General features: G+C 33.0%; 1 protein-coding gene and 1 long non-coding RNA gene across 2 annotated transcripts; both read right to left on the bottom strand.

Moving 5' to 3' along the window:
• Positions 1 to 474: 474 nt before the first annotated feature.
• LOC130996228 (uncharacterized) lies at positions 475 to 4158 on the bottom strand. The gene is made up of 3 exons (XR_009092447.1): positions 3436 to 4158; positions 1245 to 1307; positions 475 to 736 (listed from the first exon to the last, which is right to left on the bottom strand). It is a non-coding gene; the product is annotated as an uncharacterized LOC130996228 (long non-coding RNA).
• Positions 4159 to 13670: 9512 nt separating this feature from the next.
• LOC130996226 (protein NRT1/ PTR FAMILY 8.3-like) lies at positions 13671 to 18198 on the bottom strand. Its single transcript, XM_057921737.1, has 5 exons — positions 17819 to 18198; positions 16953 to 17058; positions 16655 to 16872; positions 15061 to 15617; positions 13671 to 14643 (listed from the first exon to the last, which is right to left on the bottom strand). The coding sequence occupies exons 1-5, from the start codon at positions 17867 to 17869 to the stop codon at positions 13830 to 13832; spliced, it is 1746 nt and encodes a 581-aa protein (XP_057777720.1). The 5' UTR covers positions 17870 to 18198; the 3' UTR covers positions 13671 to 13829.
• Between the last annotated feature and the right edge of the window lie 794 nt (positions 18199 to 18992).

Below are 18992 nucleotides of genomic sequence, written 5' to 3'. Positions count from 1 at the left end.
GATTCGTGCGTGGCACTCCGCTTGCACTGCTTTCATGGGATTCTCTTTTTCTTTCTTAGCTCTTCACCATGGCTATAGTGAAATATAACTGAGTTTCTAGCTTCTATTGTTCTTCTCGTAACAGTGATCATGCATTCTTAACGCATCTAAGTTCATTGAGATATCTAATCAATCAATAAAGCATAAAACTTGAATGTAAGCATCAGTACATTCATATAAAACGTGAACTTCTCAATGTTTTAAAATCATTACCACCTTCTTTCTTGCTGAGCATGACGATGTGATGAAGTGATGAGCTTTGGCTGACTGACTCATATATACTAGTGATCATACTAGAAAAATGGGCTAACTCTAGGGTTCAGAGCAAATGAACTGCTCTGATACCACTCTGTCACGACCGGTCCTAATTAAGGATAATTAAGCCGGGAAATCGTGGCTAATGGAGGGAGATTAGAAGCGGGGTAGAAAGGGGAATAATCAAACAAGAAAGGATCGTATTTCATCATTGTTAACAACATAGATATCTATAATATAACAGAGTTTTTGTCGTATAGACTCAAATAACTAACAAGTTCGGATAACTCCGACTTATCCAAAATAACATAAAACTTCTGAGTACGCAGCGGAATAAGGTTCTGATTACATGTATGAAGACATGTAACCCTAGAGTTCATTAATACATAATAAGACAAAAGAGTCCCGCTCGTCACTTCATCACCATCGGCAGCTGCTCAACCTGCACATTTAGAAATATATGCAGGGCTGAGTACAAAAGTACTCAGTGGGCACATATGCCTACTATGAAATATAACATGCTTCGTAAAGTTGTAAATTGTCATGCCATCATAAACAGTACAGCAAGGGAGTTTTTCGCTAAAAAGGCCCAAGCTTACTAAATTCATTTGTGATTCTTAAAGTTCGTCTGCAGACTAAGTTCTCTTGTAATCTATCATATCTGGAACTGTGTGCCGGAGAGGTGGCCACCTCTCACGGACACTTGACCGGCCAACCCGCTAGATGACTCACGGTCACTGGTGTACACTAGCCCTGGCAGGATAGCTATCAACTGCTCAAGACCCGAATTCGATTACATGATTAAAGTCACATCAGATAGATATCATACTGAAATTTAAACATTTTATGGCAAGACAATATTTGAAATAACTTCAATTAATTTAGTCATGAAATAACTTGCTTGAACGTAACATTTAAACTCATTTGATATATATGAAAGTAATGCCCACCTGATAGCAAAGCTTTGCTACAGATTAGTGACTCCTTGACGAGCTCTTATTCTTGCGCTCGACCTTTAATCCGAGAAAATAACGTAAGACTTTAAATCGAGGGAAAATTCTCAATTAAATGAGAATGCGTAATTAAACTATGCATGAATCTCGTATGCATGAACTATTATTCTGAGATAATAATCAGGGAATTTCTATTGTTAATCCAGGCTATCGGATTTAAACAAAAGCTAAGTCTCGTCTCATGAAGCCGGATAATTAACAAAAATTAATCCGTTCTCTTCGGGGTGTTCTAATCCGTCAATTAAATAAACCCCGCTCCTCGTAGTCAATAGAAAATAAATACTTCAACTTATTCGCTTTATAATCTCATAATTAATCGGGCTTAATAAATAAGAACAAGTAATGTTATAAAATTAAAAAAAAAAAAAAAAAAAAAAAAAAAGGCTCAACATAAGGCACATAAGAATCACAATCAAACATCATCAAAACATGCTCTGCTTTTACACTGACTCAACTTCAAAATTTAATCTGTTCTGACTTCGACATCTCCTGGACTCGAGACTCATACCGAAAGAAAGATCTTCGAGTCTAGTTTCATATAAAAAAAATAGAGTCGAAAACTCCAAGTGGTTTGAGAGATATGACGTTTTTACCACGATCTACCATGTTCGGCAGTTTTGAACAATCGAAAACTTGTATTTTTGAAAAATAGTAAACGTTGTCAAACTGGGCTCAACTTTGGTGGATATCTAAATAACACAATAAGGTTAATACCATAAAAATTTGGAAAGCTAGATCACCCAGGAAGCTACTGAAATAAATGACTCTTTTCTCTGTTCTCTGAAATTCTCAGTAGTAATGTGCAGTTTAGGTTTTACATTTTAAAGAAGTATCATACGAAGTTGGAATGGCTTGAAATTTTACCAGGGTACTCAAGACTCATGTAGGGACTTGCTATAAAATTTTCAAAGCTGTTAGACATCGACAAACCGTCGATCACAGTAGGTCAGTAGGCCTACGAAATTCATATTTATAAGTCCTTAAAAATAATTTATATAAATCAAGAATAATAGTTTAATCCCAAAAATATTCATTAAAAGTCCATCCTAATTTAAATAAAGAACGGACCTCATTTAAAATAAATAGTCCCAAACTTGTTACGCACATATACTAAATCTTTCACGAAACATCCTTTAAAATAAACTTTGATACATAGAAAATAATTCAACAACTTGAGCTCTTAAGGGGTTGTTTTACAACAGACACCAAATCTACCTCGGATCTCCAAATGAGGCTCCAAAAGACATTCTGGAAACTAGACATTTCAAGGATCATTCTCCAATTTGAATCGAATGAAAAACAATTCAAACGAGCAAGATATGCCCTCTCAAAGATGGGTATTTAACAAGCAAAAATCTGTAAATTTCATATTTCCAGATTACAACCAAGTCAGTGGGCTTTCTTTAAAAATTCATATCTCCCTTTACAAAACTCCACTGGGAACCCCAAAGGTCAATCTGGAAACTAGGGAGAGATCATAACACTCTCCAGTTGGATTTACTCTAAGAACCTTCATGGTTTAGAAGATATGACTATCTAAAGTTCAGTGCACAAAAAGAGTTCAAGTTTGGCAGATTCAGAACATAAATCGGAAAAACCACTTTAAGCTTCACCAAAAATTCTAAAACTGAACAAGTAAGTTCCCAACATGTCAGTGAATATTCAGTAGAAAGATAGGCTTGAGAATCAAATATTTAAGTCGGCCTTTTCCACCTCAAAGTCGTAGGTTTGTAAAATCTACTGGATGGTACATGGAATAAGAACTAGATTTCAAGAATTTATACCGGTTGTTTCCCTTACTCAAAAATGGTGAGGCCGATGTCAAAAGAAAGATACGGGAGTCTAGAGTGACATATTCAAGTTTCAAAGGTTTTCACCGAGTGAAACTTTACTTATGATCTCCCAAAGATTGTTTACCAAAAATGTATTCCAGATGGGCAGTGATGTTTACAAATTCATAAATAAATCATGCGAGCTCTAAATATTCTGAAATTTTACCAAAATATAGAAAATGTATGAAAGATGATACACAATTAATTTGGGAATTTTTGGGAACCGTTTGGATGGCTGGAATCGCCTTGCAAAACACTGCCGGAGCAGTGTGCTTATGGCAGATTCGCTGCCTTACCTCATGCACGGTTTTTCACCCAATAAACTCTAGCTTCGAGTGTTGGGGTACTACTGGACTGGAGCAGCTTGAAATCTTGGCAAAGTAGTTAAGCCAAGTCTTCCTTCTCTTTGTGATTGCTGGTGCGAAATGGAAGGAATGGGTGAAGTGTTGGAGTTGATGGGGAGCAAAGGTAGTGGAGATGGTGGGGAGCATAGGGTAGTGGAGTTGATGGAGTGGGGAACAAAATTAATGGAAAGAAAAAGAGAAGAAAAAGAAAGGAAAAAAAATGTAGAGGAGAATTATTGATGTATTTTCTCTGTCTCGGTGATTCTGTAACTGTAAGATGGATCGTGTGCTCGTATATGCTTGATACTGTTTATTTAAATAAATCTCGTATTTCGACATGTGATTTCTCACTAAAACCGATAAATTATAAAATGAATCTAAATTAAATCCGTAGATTTAATTCGTTCGTTGTTCTGATATCTAAATTAAATCCGCAGATTTAATTAACTTCCTGAGTCGGAAATAATTCACGATCTGAGTAAAAATAAAATCAAATTTCATCTCGCTTAAATAAATAACGTGACTTTGCTAAGTCAGTTATAACTCTGAAATAATATCATTAACTGCTTTAACAATATAAATTCAGGATCATAAGCTGAATTCATATTAGGATAAAAACCGTTTTCATTCACTGATGAACAAAAATAAACACTCATTACTGGATTTAAAATATATAAAAGAGCGGGTCACTACAATTATAAAACTACAATCTTGAAACATTAATGGCTCATCGAATGGAGCAGTTGGTCGCATATGTATAATTTCTTTTATTTATACTAATATACTAATAATTTAAGTGAATCAGTTTCAAACTAAAATTGTTATTGATTACTCCCTCCGTCCCACCTCCATAGTCCACTTCAATTTTTCACACATATTAAAATGCAATAAATAGTGCTTGAAAAATACAAAATGTATGTAATTATTCAATTTTGCCCTTATTTATTCTATGTTTGACTATATTTAAATAAGGTTACTTTGGTAAAAAAAGAAATTTAATGCTAATTTAATTTAGAAATTAAGTGGACTATAGTATGAGATATCTAAAAAAGGAATAAGGGACTATGAAGGTGGGACGGTGGGAGTAATTCTGAAACTGATCAAGTATAGTGAGGCTTATACATTTTCTTTCACTCTTCAAAAATAAAATAATTATATCTTATTCATATATATATAGGGTAGGGTTAACATTTTTTTTTTGAGGAAAGGGTAGGGTTAACATAGAAACCTCCCTTAAGATGAAAACTAAGAACCAATTTAAAACCATTGATTTAAGTAAAATAGAGGATTGAGATTAAACTACAGATGCACAATTTAATTACTAGTTTAAATGTAATTGAAATTAAAAGGGTAGAAATGTAATACAATAATTATTTCTTTTTCACGTTTCCAAATTCACTTTCATTTGTAACTTTCACCTAGGGTTTGAAAATAGAGAGCAGCCGATGTGCAACAACTTCCGCCGATCTGAAAAAAAATCGGACGGAGTCGAAGGAGAAATCGACCAAAAATCGAACAGAAATCGAACGGAGTCGGAGCCGCTGTGCTGGATTTTTGGCTGGCGATTACTTCTGTGCAATCAGAGGAAAAATTGGACAGAAATCGGACAAAGTTGGAGGAGAAAAAATCAGCCGTTGTGCGGGATTTTTGGCCCGCAGCTATTTCTGTGCAATCGGAGGAGAAATCAGACGAAAATCGGTCAGAAATCGAACGGAGTCGGAGGAGAAAAAATCAGTGGCTGTGCGGAATTTTTGGCCGGCGACGACTTTTGTGCAACCAAATTTTCGGCGGTTGCGAGAGTTTTTAGCGCCGGTCTGTGCTAGGCGACGGCGAACTGTGCAATACGAGGACATTTGTGTGTTTCAAGGCAGGAGTTTTTTTTTTCTGACGATTCTGTTCAAGGAGGCGGCGTGCATCTGTGTGTTTCACAACCAGCTACGTCGGAGTCCAGTATTTCAATTTTGTGACATTGCTTAACACTTTCATATTTCAATTTCATATACCTTTTGATTCATTATTGTTAGAACTTGTTGGATTTACCGTGGAGTTTGGTATTTGCAGCACAGTAAATAGTTTGATTTTGTTTAGTATAACATGTGTTTCGAAGTATGTTGAATAAAACGTGTATTTGCATAGTTGTTGGAATTTGTTGAAAATACCATGTGTTTCGATAGTAATGACCTGTAAGTTTTGTAAATGCATAATTGAATAAAGCAGTTTCATATGAGTGATTGAAATTGGGTAGTTGGATTCGATATATATTGTGTGGGTGTATCTATTTTAATTGCACAATTCATATAGAAAATTCTTAGTTATAACAGTTGTTGTTGCATAGTTGCATATGTTATACTTGCATTGTTGCTATCCGAATTGCATAGGTAATATATGGGTTGGTGTTGCAAAATTGGTAAAATTATATGCATAGTGTTTCAGTTTTAATTGCATAGTTAAAAGAATCAATTGCATAGTTGGGATTGAAAATCAAGTAGTTTGACTCGAAATTGTATTTGTGTATCAACTTTAATTGCATAATTGAAATCTTACTTGCATATATGCTTTAGTGGTTTGTGTTGCACAAGTGAAAAATTTAGATGCATAGTGGGTAAGTTTTAATTGCATAGTTGGAATCTTAAATTGCATAGTTGTTGTTGTGTCCTGCGATGCACAAGTGAAAAATTATGTGTCTTTAGCACATATATATATTTTTTATTATTTTGCATTAATCCAGGGCGTATTTCTGCATTTATAGTTACATAGAGTAAGAGTTTATAATGCTTTTGTTGTTGCACAGATCACTATGCCTCGCAAAAAGCAAGCATCTGCTAAAATATGGTGTTATTATCGATGACCTGGTATGATTCTAAATTTTTTTAGCGTTGCTTATAATTTTTTTAAAACATAAATTTAACTTATTTGTAATTGTTTTATTATGTAGGCAAATATACTTGGAGAATACTTGGACCTACGTGGAGATTCGATGAAGAAAGTAAAGATGTTGAAGGCGAAGAAATTTGTTGTCCATATAGAGTGGGGTAGCAAAAGTTGCATAGAAAACAGCGGTACCTATATATCTCATGCGCCACATTAAAACTTATATGGGAGATACTCCGTGCAACTGGAGTATGTGGACTTCCCACAAATTCAGAAAGACATTTGACTAGACTTCGTAAAAGATACAGTGCAACTATAATAGGATGGACAAATAACTACGTCAAGGATGATGTAATAAGGGGTGCATCTGAATATTATCAAAATTTCGTATCCGTACCGGAGGAGAAGATGGAAAAGATATTTGGATGACTTTGGGTTTGAATAGTACACTGTGTCGAAACAAATTATGTTTTCAAATATGATTACGTATGACATCTTAAACTATTTTACTAACATTTACATGAATTTTCTTATTATTTTTAAAATCACATCTCATTTTACGTGTGTTTTATAATATGTGTTATATTTTGTGGCAATGTTAGATTGGAATGAACAATGATTTAAATTTATTTGTTAAAATATTTAATACTCGAAAATGTACATTAGTTCATATCTACTATGCAATTGAAAACTTAATAACATAAATTATATGCATTTCAACATAATTAAGTTGTCTGTGCATTTCCATACAGTAATATGCAATTGTGAGCCTTACAGAATCAAATGTTAGAAATGTATTATGTACTATGAATGATATAAGTCTATTAACTCATCTGTGCATTATCGTCATATATCTGTGCATTAATTCATATGCAGTCCAAAACAATCAAAACTCATGAAATACAATATATCAAAATAGTATCCCTAACCAAATACGTAACATGAACAAATAAAGTCAAAATTAAGTGCACAGTAAAATATTATAGTTACACGGCAGAACATGTTGCACATATTAATGATTCATAGATGCACAATTAATATACTTAATTTTTATTTGTTGTGCAACTGAATATACAATAATAGACTATGTGAATTGATTTTATAACCATTACACCATTGAAATAGAAAAGTTTAGAAAAGGTAGTACGTACTAATAATGATAAAAAATAAATAATGCTCTTTCATTAAAAAATAATATTTTATTAATATTTGATTCTTTAATTAACAAAATTAAAAACTAAAAACGGCTCACACAAATATTAAAGAACTAACTAATATTCTTTAATTAAATAAGAAAACTATAAAAGACAAAAATAACCTTAATCTAATTGAAAAGATAAAAACACTATCAATTAAAACAAATGACGCCTAATTAGGCGGTTTTATTTTTGACTAAATCCTAACCATTAGATCTAATATTTAAAAGACCAAGATTAGGTTCCTAGTTCTCATTTTAACAGAGGTTTTTATTATATGAAAACACAGTTTGTGGTAAAATTGTAATTAAAGAATCAATCAAAGGTATTTATAAAACTCAATAAATCTCATATCCCATATATTTTATCTCTCATCTTTCCTCTCTCTTCTCTTTCATCATACGCATGCTTCAATTTTCTATTATCTCTCTCTCTTTCTCTCATATTCTATTTTTCATATTTTGATGATTTTTTAAAAAAATCAAATTTTATTTATAAAAAATATTCTATATATATATATATATCTTAAATTAAAGATGAATCCAAGATCTTTGATTTGGTATCAAATAATTATTTATTAGTATTCTAATAAATTATAATAATATAATTTATTTTCTAACTTATCAATTGAAGCTTTTCTAATAAGATGACATAGGTAATGAGCTAACTTAGAAAAAATTAATTTTATGCATGATTAGCTTACGTTTTAAAATTATATATTGTGATGTGAAAACTCTTTTTTTATTATTTTTTTCGTTTCTTTTAATTTAAATGATGTGTTAATTCTATAATTTTAAGGAAGAAAAATAAAGTTTTCCATCAAATAGATGGAAAATTAAAAATGATACTTTTCAAAATTATAAAATAAAATTAAAGATCTTTACTGAGTAATTGATGTAGATTATTTTATTTTTTAAGAAAAAATAATTTACATTTACTTATATTCTAACTATATTTAATATTTATTTTTTATTTATTTGATACATCATTTAATTTATTTATTTTTGATAAATTAACATGATTAAATAAAGAAATTTAAAGGCCGCGCCACAGAGGCTCAAACCCAAGACCTTCGATTTTAGATATTAACCCTTAATCGCTTAACCAATACACACGCTACATCGTTTAATTTTGATGCAAAACTATGTTCACCGTGCATCGCACGGGCGAATGTACTAGTATTCCTATATATGTAGATCCACCCCCTTATCCTACTATATATAGCGCTCCTCCACACACTGCTGTCATGTGGCACACTAGGAGCGCGCCACATGGCAGCAGCCTCCTAAGGCCTTCCAAGGCCAAAAACACGGAGGGGTAAAATGGTTATTTCCGATTTTTTTTTAAAATAATTTAATTTAATTTTTTTATCAAAAATTCATTTTTTTTTCTCGGGGCTGTCGTCTAAATTATGCATATAATTGAACAACAATATGCATAAAGGTAAACACAAATATGCATGACACTGGATAGAAATATGCATAAGAAAGTACCAATGTGTGACCCGTCAAATGACCAGCGACGAGAGCTACCTAATAGTGTCGCATAGTACTATGCATATAGTTCAACACGAATATGTATAAAGAAAAGCATAAATATGCATAACATTACACACAAATATGCATAACATTTTTCGACAGCGAGAGACACCAAAGTGTTTGCATATTGATATTTTCCCATGCATATATCTATCCAGTGTCATGCATATTTAGGTTTATGTTTATGCATATTGGTGTACAATTATAGGCATAATTTTGACGACGACTGCGGGAAAAAAATGGATTTTCGGTTATAAAAAAAAATAATAAAAAAAAAGATATCCAAAATGACCATTTTACCCCTCCGTGTTTTTAGCCTTTGAAGGCTTTGGAAGCCTTGAGAGACTGCTGCCATATGGCGCCACATTCCTAGTGCGCCACATGGCCCCATTATGTGGTCCAAATTTGGACTTATATATTATTAGGGGAGCGGATACTACATAATCCCACCTCTATATATATATAACTAATTATGCGTCATGAAAGTAAAATAACCATTGATCAGCAACATATTTATAGCAATAAGGTTTTTGTAGGGGAATGGCATGATTAATCATATTGCTTTCCTACACATATGATCTAATGGATAGTTTCTATAATTCCAACTATATATATATATATATATACTTCAAGACAAGGAGACACATAACTCCAAAAAAATAGGACAAAGACAAAGAGCTACATGATTTATTTATTTATGGGAAAGTAACGTACATATGATTTACATGGTGTTGGGCTAAGCTTATAAGTTCTTTAACTTATAAGTTATTTAAGAATTTTTAATTATTTTTTGAGAAGTTTTTTGACAAAATAAGTTTTGTTTATAACCCTTGATAATAAGTTTGCAACACCTCGTAACCTTTCCAAAAATAAGTTCATTAACCCAATTTTAATTTTTCATGATCTTAAAGGAACAAACAAAACATAACAAAAACTTCAATGTTCACAAGAACTCACTAATTATTACTATATCGCATGCATTTTAGAGCTGCTGTTTTTTAAACTTGTCCTATTTTAATTTTGATCCGGAATTAGTTAACATTAATATTTTGATAGAGATTAGAGATGTTACTTTGTCCACAAGGCCTAGGATAATACTTTAGAGATTAGAGATTTTTGTTATTTTAAATTGTTCATGTAAATGTACTCATACAAATTAGCAAGAAAATAAATCCAAACAATAGAGATGGAGCTAAAACAGAAGTATATCATAGGCCTTCATGTGGACAAAGAGAATTTCAGTTATATAATTGACATGCTCTACAAGAACAGAGAGAAAACAAATTAGTTCTATGGATTTATATTGTGATAATAAAAATAATAATAGTACATATACATAGGAACACTTAAAAATATACATAAATATGTATAGTATAATTACATATCGAATGCTCACTCAGAGAAGGAAGGAAGGAAGGACCCACGTACGGTGGTTGGTGGCGGGGCACCCAACCTGCCTCAATTTCATGCATCTTGACACTTACACATCATATTATATTAACATAATAATTGAAATTAAATTGTCCCCCCACCCTCCCCCCCCCCCCCCCAAAAAAAAAAAAAAAAGAATCAGCCAACTCCTTCGCTCAATTGTAGAGTTTCATCCGGTATTCGCAAAATTGGAATTAAAAAGAAATCTTATTTTATCATTTTCTATAATTAAATATTTTAAATAAATTAAACTACTGCTATTTCACTATTTGCCAACTGTATATTGTTCCGCCTTTTTTCTTCCTTTTTTCCTTCTACGCATCTTTAGCCCTCAACATCTTTTTAGCATATAATAGTTCAACATTTGCAAATTCGCGAGGCCACATTTTGAGATAACTTAATTAATTACTACTCTTTCCGTTCAAGTAGAATAGTCTTTTCGGCACGGAAATTAAACAATTTATTTTTTGAATGTAAAAATGTGTAAATGTGTGTGGGGCCACATTATTAATAGTGTAAAATCATTATTAAAAATAGAAATATGACTATTCTAGTGGGACGTCCCGAAAAGGAAAATAGGACTATTAGAGTTAGGGGTGTAATCGAGGCGAGCCGAGCCAAATAGTGTCTTGTTCAAGCTTAGCTCGTTTAGCTAATCGAGCTGTTTGATTAATTATCGATCGAGCTTTAATCGAGTCGAATACGGTGCCGAGCCTAATCGAACTTTTAAATTTAAATTTTATTTAAAATTTTAGTTATTTTTCTAATACATAAGTTAATTTTCAAATATATAAGTTATTTTATTCACAAAAATATAATATATTTACTATTTTCTTGTAAATAAATGATGTTAATTAGATACTTAATCCAAATATTACTACATATAGTATAAAATATAGTAGTAAGACATTTAATGAATAATCTTATGTGTTTAAGATATATAAATCACTTCACGAGCTAACAAGCCAAGTATCGTCCTGCTCAAGCTTTGGCTTGTTTAGCTAAATGAGTTGTTCATTAAATTACAGATTGAACTTTTATCGAATCGAACGTTAAATAGATTACGAGTAGCTTGGCTCGTTTACAGCCCTAATTAGAGTGGGACGGAAGGAGTACTATATAGTTCTACAATAGCGTGAGTTTTTTTCTTTTTCGTTATATCCCCTAACTATTTATAGCTTAGTTTTTATTGATTATGCTTTGTTATTATCATTGTAGCAAATGATTTATTCTTGTAATTAAGAAAATCGAAAATCAATAGGCATTGGTAAAGCATAAATGAACGGATAGTCATTTTATCGGTGAATTGTTGTTGAATTATGAATTATACCTAGTGGTTGATCGGAAAAGTGAGAGAATCGCTAAGTGGCTGAGAACACGAGAATAAAATGCAATAGTATTGAAAAGTAGAGATAACGTAGATTACAGAGTGCGTATGCATGGGTATTTATAGATTACATGATAGGGGTAAAATAATAATTTCGCCCGCAAAGCATGCTTCCCGCGTGGTCGAGGGCATAATAGTAAATCTGCCCCTGCGATTCCTCTGTTCTTTTGGTGATCTCTCTGGCGAAGGCTATTCCTCTGGCAAGGGTCATTCTTCTGGCGAGAGCCATTCCTCCGTTGGGTATGACTTCTTTGACGGAGGCCATTTCTCTGGTGAGGATCGTTTCTCTGACGACATTCGTTCTTCTGGCGAAGTCCGTTCCTCTGGTAAGGGTTAATTCTCTGCTCTGTACATATTACTCCTCATCAGGCATGAGGACAAACGGAATTTTGACTTTAGATTATGGTAGTCTTTGATAAATTGAAATGTACTACTATTAGTAAAAAAAAAAAAATGGGTATGCCAAGCAACAAGGTAGAATTTTGTGGAGCCCCCTGCCTCCAAACTAGAAACCAAGAAAATGTTCAGAAACATGTTGAACCACCTGAAATTAAATATGTATAGTGTATAAGTGTGTGTGTGTTGGGGTAATAGGATAAAATCATAAGTAAGAAAACACTTTTGATTTTTCACACATTAAAAAGGTTGTATCAACTAGCTAGATAGAGGAGCAATAATATTATGTGTATTATTGGAGATTTTGAGAAAATTTATTATTGCATGTGATAAGTTTTGATTGAATCATTGTCCAAAAGAAACTCCAGAGAAATAACATTGGATTCCACAATACATGAACCAATGCATCCAATAATCTTCCTTGTGCCTTGCCTCCTAAAGTGTATGCACTTTTTCCATATATTCTTAGTATTAACCAATTAACGGGGATTAATAATCATTTAAATATTCTTCTTTCTCAACATCATCATTATTATTATTATTATTATTATTATTATTATTATTATTATTATTATTATTATTATTATTATTATTATACTACCATTGTCAGATATCAGGTTTTAATATAGTATATTTTCTATCCAAAATTTAGAAAATGTGTTAATTACGACTAATATTATATTTTGTTGTTAATCTTTCAAATTTAATAATAGATTCTCAACGGATTGTCGTTTACATTGGTTTTCGACAAAAAATTCATTTTTTATCTCTTTATTTTATTGCATATTTTTTTTCCGCCACAATTTTTTTTTTTTACAGGAGTAGACATGAGTTTTAAGAAAATCAAATTGTGTATTTAGTGAATGGATGAATGATCCCATGAATTTAAAAAAAGAAAAAGATAAGTAATGATAATTAATGAGATTATTTTAAAAAATTGTGAATCCATTAATGACAATTTACAAGTGTAAATATGTGAAAATTGTCTGAATACTTAAGGATTATTTTCAAAAATGGACGAGAAAAATGCTTCAAAAATAAATAAAAGTAGAAAATAAGAGGGATGTTTCGTAAAAAGGAGAGAAAATATTATCTATCCTACATCTAGGAAAGTTACTATTTCACCCGTGAATAAGCAAAAAACCTTATTTTTAAAGTTTGGTCAAATTTTACGTCGTATAAGATTTTACCAAATGTTCTTAACCTGAATTTTCTGCTAGAGCTATGTGAATTTTTCTAATAAAACCATGTATCGCAATCTATAGGCAAACATGAACTATGGAACACAAAGGAAAAAGACAAAGAAAAAGAAAAAAAGTCCTGTAAAAATTCATCTGATTTCAGTATATTTTCCGCAGAGAAGAAAAGTTGGTGCAATCATACTCCAATTAATACAGAGAAATGTATGCAGATGCAAGGTTTTGAACCTAAATATTACAATCTGGAGAAAACCAGTAAGCAAATTTCAGAGATATTGAATTTTACAGAAAGGTCTTGCTGAAAGCGACAGAATACAGAGGTTGAATTTCATGATGCTTTCTTCGATTTATACATTCTGGCACAGAAGACGTAGACCACCAGATTGAAGAAGCTGAGGGCTGCCAGAAGCCAAAAGAAGTAGTCCAGATGACCGATGTTCAAGTTGTCCGGTATCCACCCGGGCTGCCCTCCTTGTGTCGTTAGAGACGTGACCACGGTGAGGATGAATGAGCTCAAATAGTTTCCCAGCGCGGTCGTGAGGAGCGACAGGGCCGTGCACAGACTGCGCATGGCATCTGGAGATTGGTCGTAGAAGAACTCCAGTTGCCCGATGAACGTGAAAACTTCAGCAGCCCCCAGCAGGAAATACTGAGGTATCTGCCAGAAGATACTCATCGGGGCAGCTACTGCTATATCCACCACATACGACAGACGGACGATCTCTACGATAGCAGCAGCTGACATGCATAGAATCGAGAGGAATAGGCCGACTCCCATCCTCTGCAGCTCCGTGAAACCTCTGTCTTGGCCAGTGACCATTTTGGCAACTGGGACGAGGACCTTGTCGTACATTGGGACCCAGAAAATAACACTGATGACATCAAAAGTTGACAGGGAGGCTGCAGGGATCGAGAAGGAACCTATGGTGGTGTCCATTACCATGCCTTGCTCCACGAACATTGTTGACATTTGAGCATAGACAGCAGCAAAGACTATCCCGGTGGCCCAGATGGGAAACATGCGAATCAAGATCTTCAGTTCCTCAACTTGTGTTACTGTGCAGAGATTCCAAGCATTGGAATTGGAATAATCTTCGTGTTTGCTTTCAGCATCCGAAATTACAGCAGCTTTGTCGAGGCACCTTCAGAAGAAAGGAGCATTATCAGTGACATGACAAGCAATGATTGGCAGTTTCATACATTGGAAAAGAAGATAGTCTCCATATGTTGGAGAAACAGAAACAACGAAGCTTCAAACCTAGTAACAACGTCTAACTACAATTCTGGGGAACAACTATCATGCTATGGAAATGCTTCAATGTGTGTATATAAAGGTATATAGGAGAAAGAACATCAAAACCAAACAATACTAAAGTAAATTTGGATATTTCATTTGCTTCATTCTGCATTATAAAGGAATATCACATGAATTAACAGTAAGGCAGAATAGTTTTGTTAAAGCAGTAAAAATCAATGATCTTGAGAAACTGTAAGCAGAATTATAAGATCTAATCATCAACGCAAAGTTCATTGATTATGTAAGGAAAAAAAGGATTTACTTTAGTTCTTCAGTGTGCAGCAATTTCCGACTTCCTTCAATTGCAGAATTTTTATCAGGTAACTCATATAGAAGGCTACTATCATCAGGGACAGCCAGATTCCATTTGCGGAATGATGCAACCAGGACCTGACACATCCTTGTAACAGGGCTTCCTCCTGGTCTCTGAAACCTATAGAGATTGGTGCCTGAGAAGAAACTTGCTATAGCAAATCCCATAAACAAAGCAGGGATGCCAAAACCAAGACCCCACCCAGCATTATCTTGAATCCAGACAATCAAACTACTTGAAATCAAGGCACCAATGTTGATGGAAAAATAGTACCAATTGAAAAAAGAACCCTTTTTAACACTCTCTACATGGTCTGTATCATCAAACTGGTCTGCCCCAAAAGATGAAACACATGGTTTGATCCCTCCTGTTCCAAGTGCTATAAGATATAGCCCAAAGAAAAATATTGCATATTGAGCTGCTGAGGCAGAAGGGCATACAGAGTCAACACATTCAGGAGGCTTAAAATATGGTACAGTTGCAGATGCTGTCAATGTGCACATTCCCTTCATAAGAGAAGAGAAAGATTGGAATAATAAGATGAGAGCAACCAAAGAAGCAAGTATCATATGCAATAAAAATTAAAGTTAAAAACAACATTTATATAAAGTTAATGTAAGGGTTGACATATAGACACACTGGTGCTAAATAACGAAAACATCCAAGCTCAATAAAAATTTAAATGATTAATTCAAGCATCTAGACAAAAAATAATATCATAGTGTACCAATCCTAGAACAGCTAAAACAGCTTTAATCTACAGTTTTCCAGCAGATTCAGGCAGTTTTCAAGTTAAATCCTTAGTATGCAACCAGATCAACACCTCTAATTGCTTCAGAGGATTGACACAATTCTTAAAAAGTTAAATGCCTGTCAACAACATAGACAACCGAAACAAGCCCATATACTTGAGCTTAATGATACTGGGCATTCTTCACCTCTCAAAAACATTCTAAAATTCTGTTTATTAATTGTATGATGATAATATTTTACAGTAAAAAATCTGAAAATCACTTGCTTGCCTGCCCTCAGTTTCTAGACAACATATTTAAATGCTAGAAACTCCATTATTACTAACATTTACCAGTTCCACAAAAAGGTCAGACTAAATTCAAATTGTAAAAGATTCAAAATACAAGTTTGCTTGCACTAATGAGGAGATTAAAGTGTTCCGGAATAGCTAGTTCTAAGGGAGAAAATGTGTCAAAGGCACCAAAAAATACAAACAAACGAGGAGATTGTGATGTCTTTCATGTTTTGGACTCGTTGGGATAAACCAATTTCAAGAAGCTGCAAGAATAATTCAACTTTCTTACTTTGTTTAGTAAGAGAGTACACAGAGATTAGAGGACTATTTGCAAAAGCAGGCGCATAGTTCCAAATTACAGGAGAAAGTTGAATGAAAACCCACTCCTAGTTAAAAAACGATGCCTAACCATGTGAGCACACTAAAGATAAGAGAGATCCAGCCAACCAATAAATCCAATAGTAGGAAAAAATAATGTAAATAAATAATGAAATGGTGAAAAGGTTAGGAGATCACAATGAAGTAAAGAGTGGAAAAGGCAGCGATTGTCCAATATCTTCCCCAGTAAGCATCAGCCAGGACGGCCCCAATAAGGGGAGTTAAATAGCAGGTGCCTTGCCATGTTGTCACAGTTGTAGCAGCCGCCACATTTCCTTGGTGTAAATTTTTTGTGAGATAACTAACAAGATTAGTGGCAATCCCATAGTAAGCTAAACGCTCACAGCATTCGGTCCCTGCCATATGATACATACAAAAGATCAGGACTGAGGTGTAACAACTAATAACTATCTAATTAGTACAGCAATTATAATACCTAAAATGAAAGGACATGCCTTCCAATTTCCAGTTTTGCTCTTCAAAACAGGGTTCCCCTTAAAGTCGACAGAACCATCACCAGTACGTAGTCCATCACTTCCACTCTACAAAAAGACACAGAGAAAAAAAATTACAGTCTGCAGTCAAATAGACCACTTCAAAGTAAATGTAAAAATTCACCTTCCAAGATATACAATTTAGTAAATTTTCTTTTACACGAAAGACATTCACAAAATTTTACATCAGCCCTAACATCAGGATTCAGGTCCCATGATTCCAATCTTGATAACAACAAGAAAGATCAATATTTTAAAGAATTCTTGAAGGGAAGATCATCTCACATTTTGGGGGGAAAAGAAGTAAAAATAAAGAATACCTATTTCTTTATTGAGAAAGACATGAAATTACCAATAGAAGCAGTTGCCAAGTCAACTATCCAAGCATATTAAGATTGATCACTTGATTTTACAAAAGTTAAATAGTAATAACAGTAAATCTACAAAACCACTTCCCAGAAAACCACCTCCCATGATTGCCCCAAAATAAAAGGATACTTAAATACTGCTGAAATAGAAATTTTATTAAAAAAAAGGATACTTAAAATAAAAACTATTTTTCCTTTTTTTGGAATAATTGGCTCACCTAACAGATACTGGATGCACAGAATAATAACCTTCAGCAAAGAAACATTCACAAGTACAATAAATTCAGATCCAAAGGATAAAATACCTATCAACTCAAACATGTTTAGGCTTTTGGCCAAATGTAATTAAACAACTTTACAAGTATATGGTTGAAATCAACTGATAACAAGAACAAAAAAAATCTTAAAATGTAAAACATAAATAAATAAAGGTGAAGCACCTCTACATGACCCTCCTCCAGAAGCAATCTCTCCTCCTCGTGACTACCCATTAGCTATTAAGAGTTGGAATTTGTTTGAGCAGTTTATGCGCCTTATGTATTGAGAATTTTGGATGGGAGACGATGACGATGACGATGGTGATGAGGATTGCTTGAGGTGCAGGGCTATTATTCGTGGAGAAATGATGGAGTCTTTTTCTTCCCTTTGATTTTCCCTATGCTGTTTTTGGGGAAGTGAAAATTTAATTTGAATAAACCCAAAATTTCCTATTAGATAAATGCGGTTGTGGATTTTATTGATGGCCAAATATAATTGAATATTAGGTGCATTTGGAATGATATTGAATAAGGAGGTAGTTAGACCAGACAATAAAATATCTACTTCTGCTCGTGCCATGGTATGAATATTTCTTCAGTTTTTGATCCACATAAAAATAATTCATAAAATAATTAATAACATAGAGACTATTACCTTAAATTATACTTCATTCATCCCACTTATCTTGACACATTTAATTTGGACACGAAAATTAAGAATAAAAGGTTAAAAATGTAAAGTGAATAAATACCACTTTTTTATGTGTGTATAGATGGTAGAGATCATATACTATTTTTTGAAAAGTATCATTATAAATAGGGCAAACTAAAAAAGAAAGTGTGTCAAGATAAGTGGGACGAAGGGAGTACTTCTTTCATTCCAATTCAATAGGCCATATTTTCTTATTTGAATGTTTCTGTCATTTTCTTTAAAATAAAAAAATAAATACATAATAAACATTGCTACTAAACTCATTATTTACATCACGTGTCATTAGAAACTATACATAATTATCTATCTTTTCACCTAAAAAGAAATATCTTCAATCTCTCACCTACTTCTTTTGACAAATACTCCTATAACCTCAAAAAAATTATTTTCTCTCATATTATCATAAATTATTTGTTTCTTACATCCATGCACAAACCATGTGACAGAGGAAATACTAATTACTATATAGGCACATAAATTTTGTAATAAGCATAAACAATTCTTTATTAATTTCTTGTCATATATCCAAGATTAAATAAGATGTATTATCAATAAAGATTTTGATTACATTATAAAGTTTGCCAACTTTGATAATTAAAAGAGTTTAACCTACTCTTTTTGATGAGAGATTCAATTATCTTTATT

Source organism: Salvia miltiorrhiza, chromosome 7 (genome assembly GCF_028751815.1).
Source record: "Salvia miltiorrhiza cultivar Shanhuang (shh) chromosome 7, IMPLAD_Smil_shh, whole genome shotgun sequence".
Classification (NCBI taxonomy): Eukaryota; Viridiplantae; Streptophyta; class Magnoliopsida; order Lamiales; family Lamiaceae; genus Salvia; species Salvia miltiorrhiza.
This window is presented reverse-complemented; position numbering and strand designations above follow the sequence as displayed.

Bases quoted from the DNA above. Each gene is read 5' to 3' on its own strand.
- LOC130996226 (XM_057921737.1), bottom strand. From the start codon at position 17,869: ATGGGTAGTCACGAGGAGGAGAGATTGCTTCTGGAGGAGGGTCATGTA. The intron at 17,059-17,818 runs GTGCTTCACCTT...GTCTTTTTGTAG, and splicing joins TGGAGGAGGGTCATGTAGAG to AGTGGAAGTGATGGACTACG. The intron at 16,873-16,952 runs GTATTATAATTG...ATCATATGGCAG, and splicing joins GGCATGTCCTTTCATTTTAG to GGACCGAATGCTGTGAGCGT.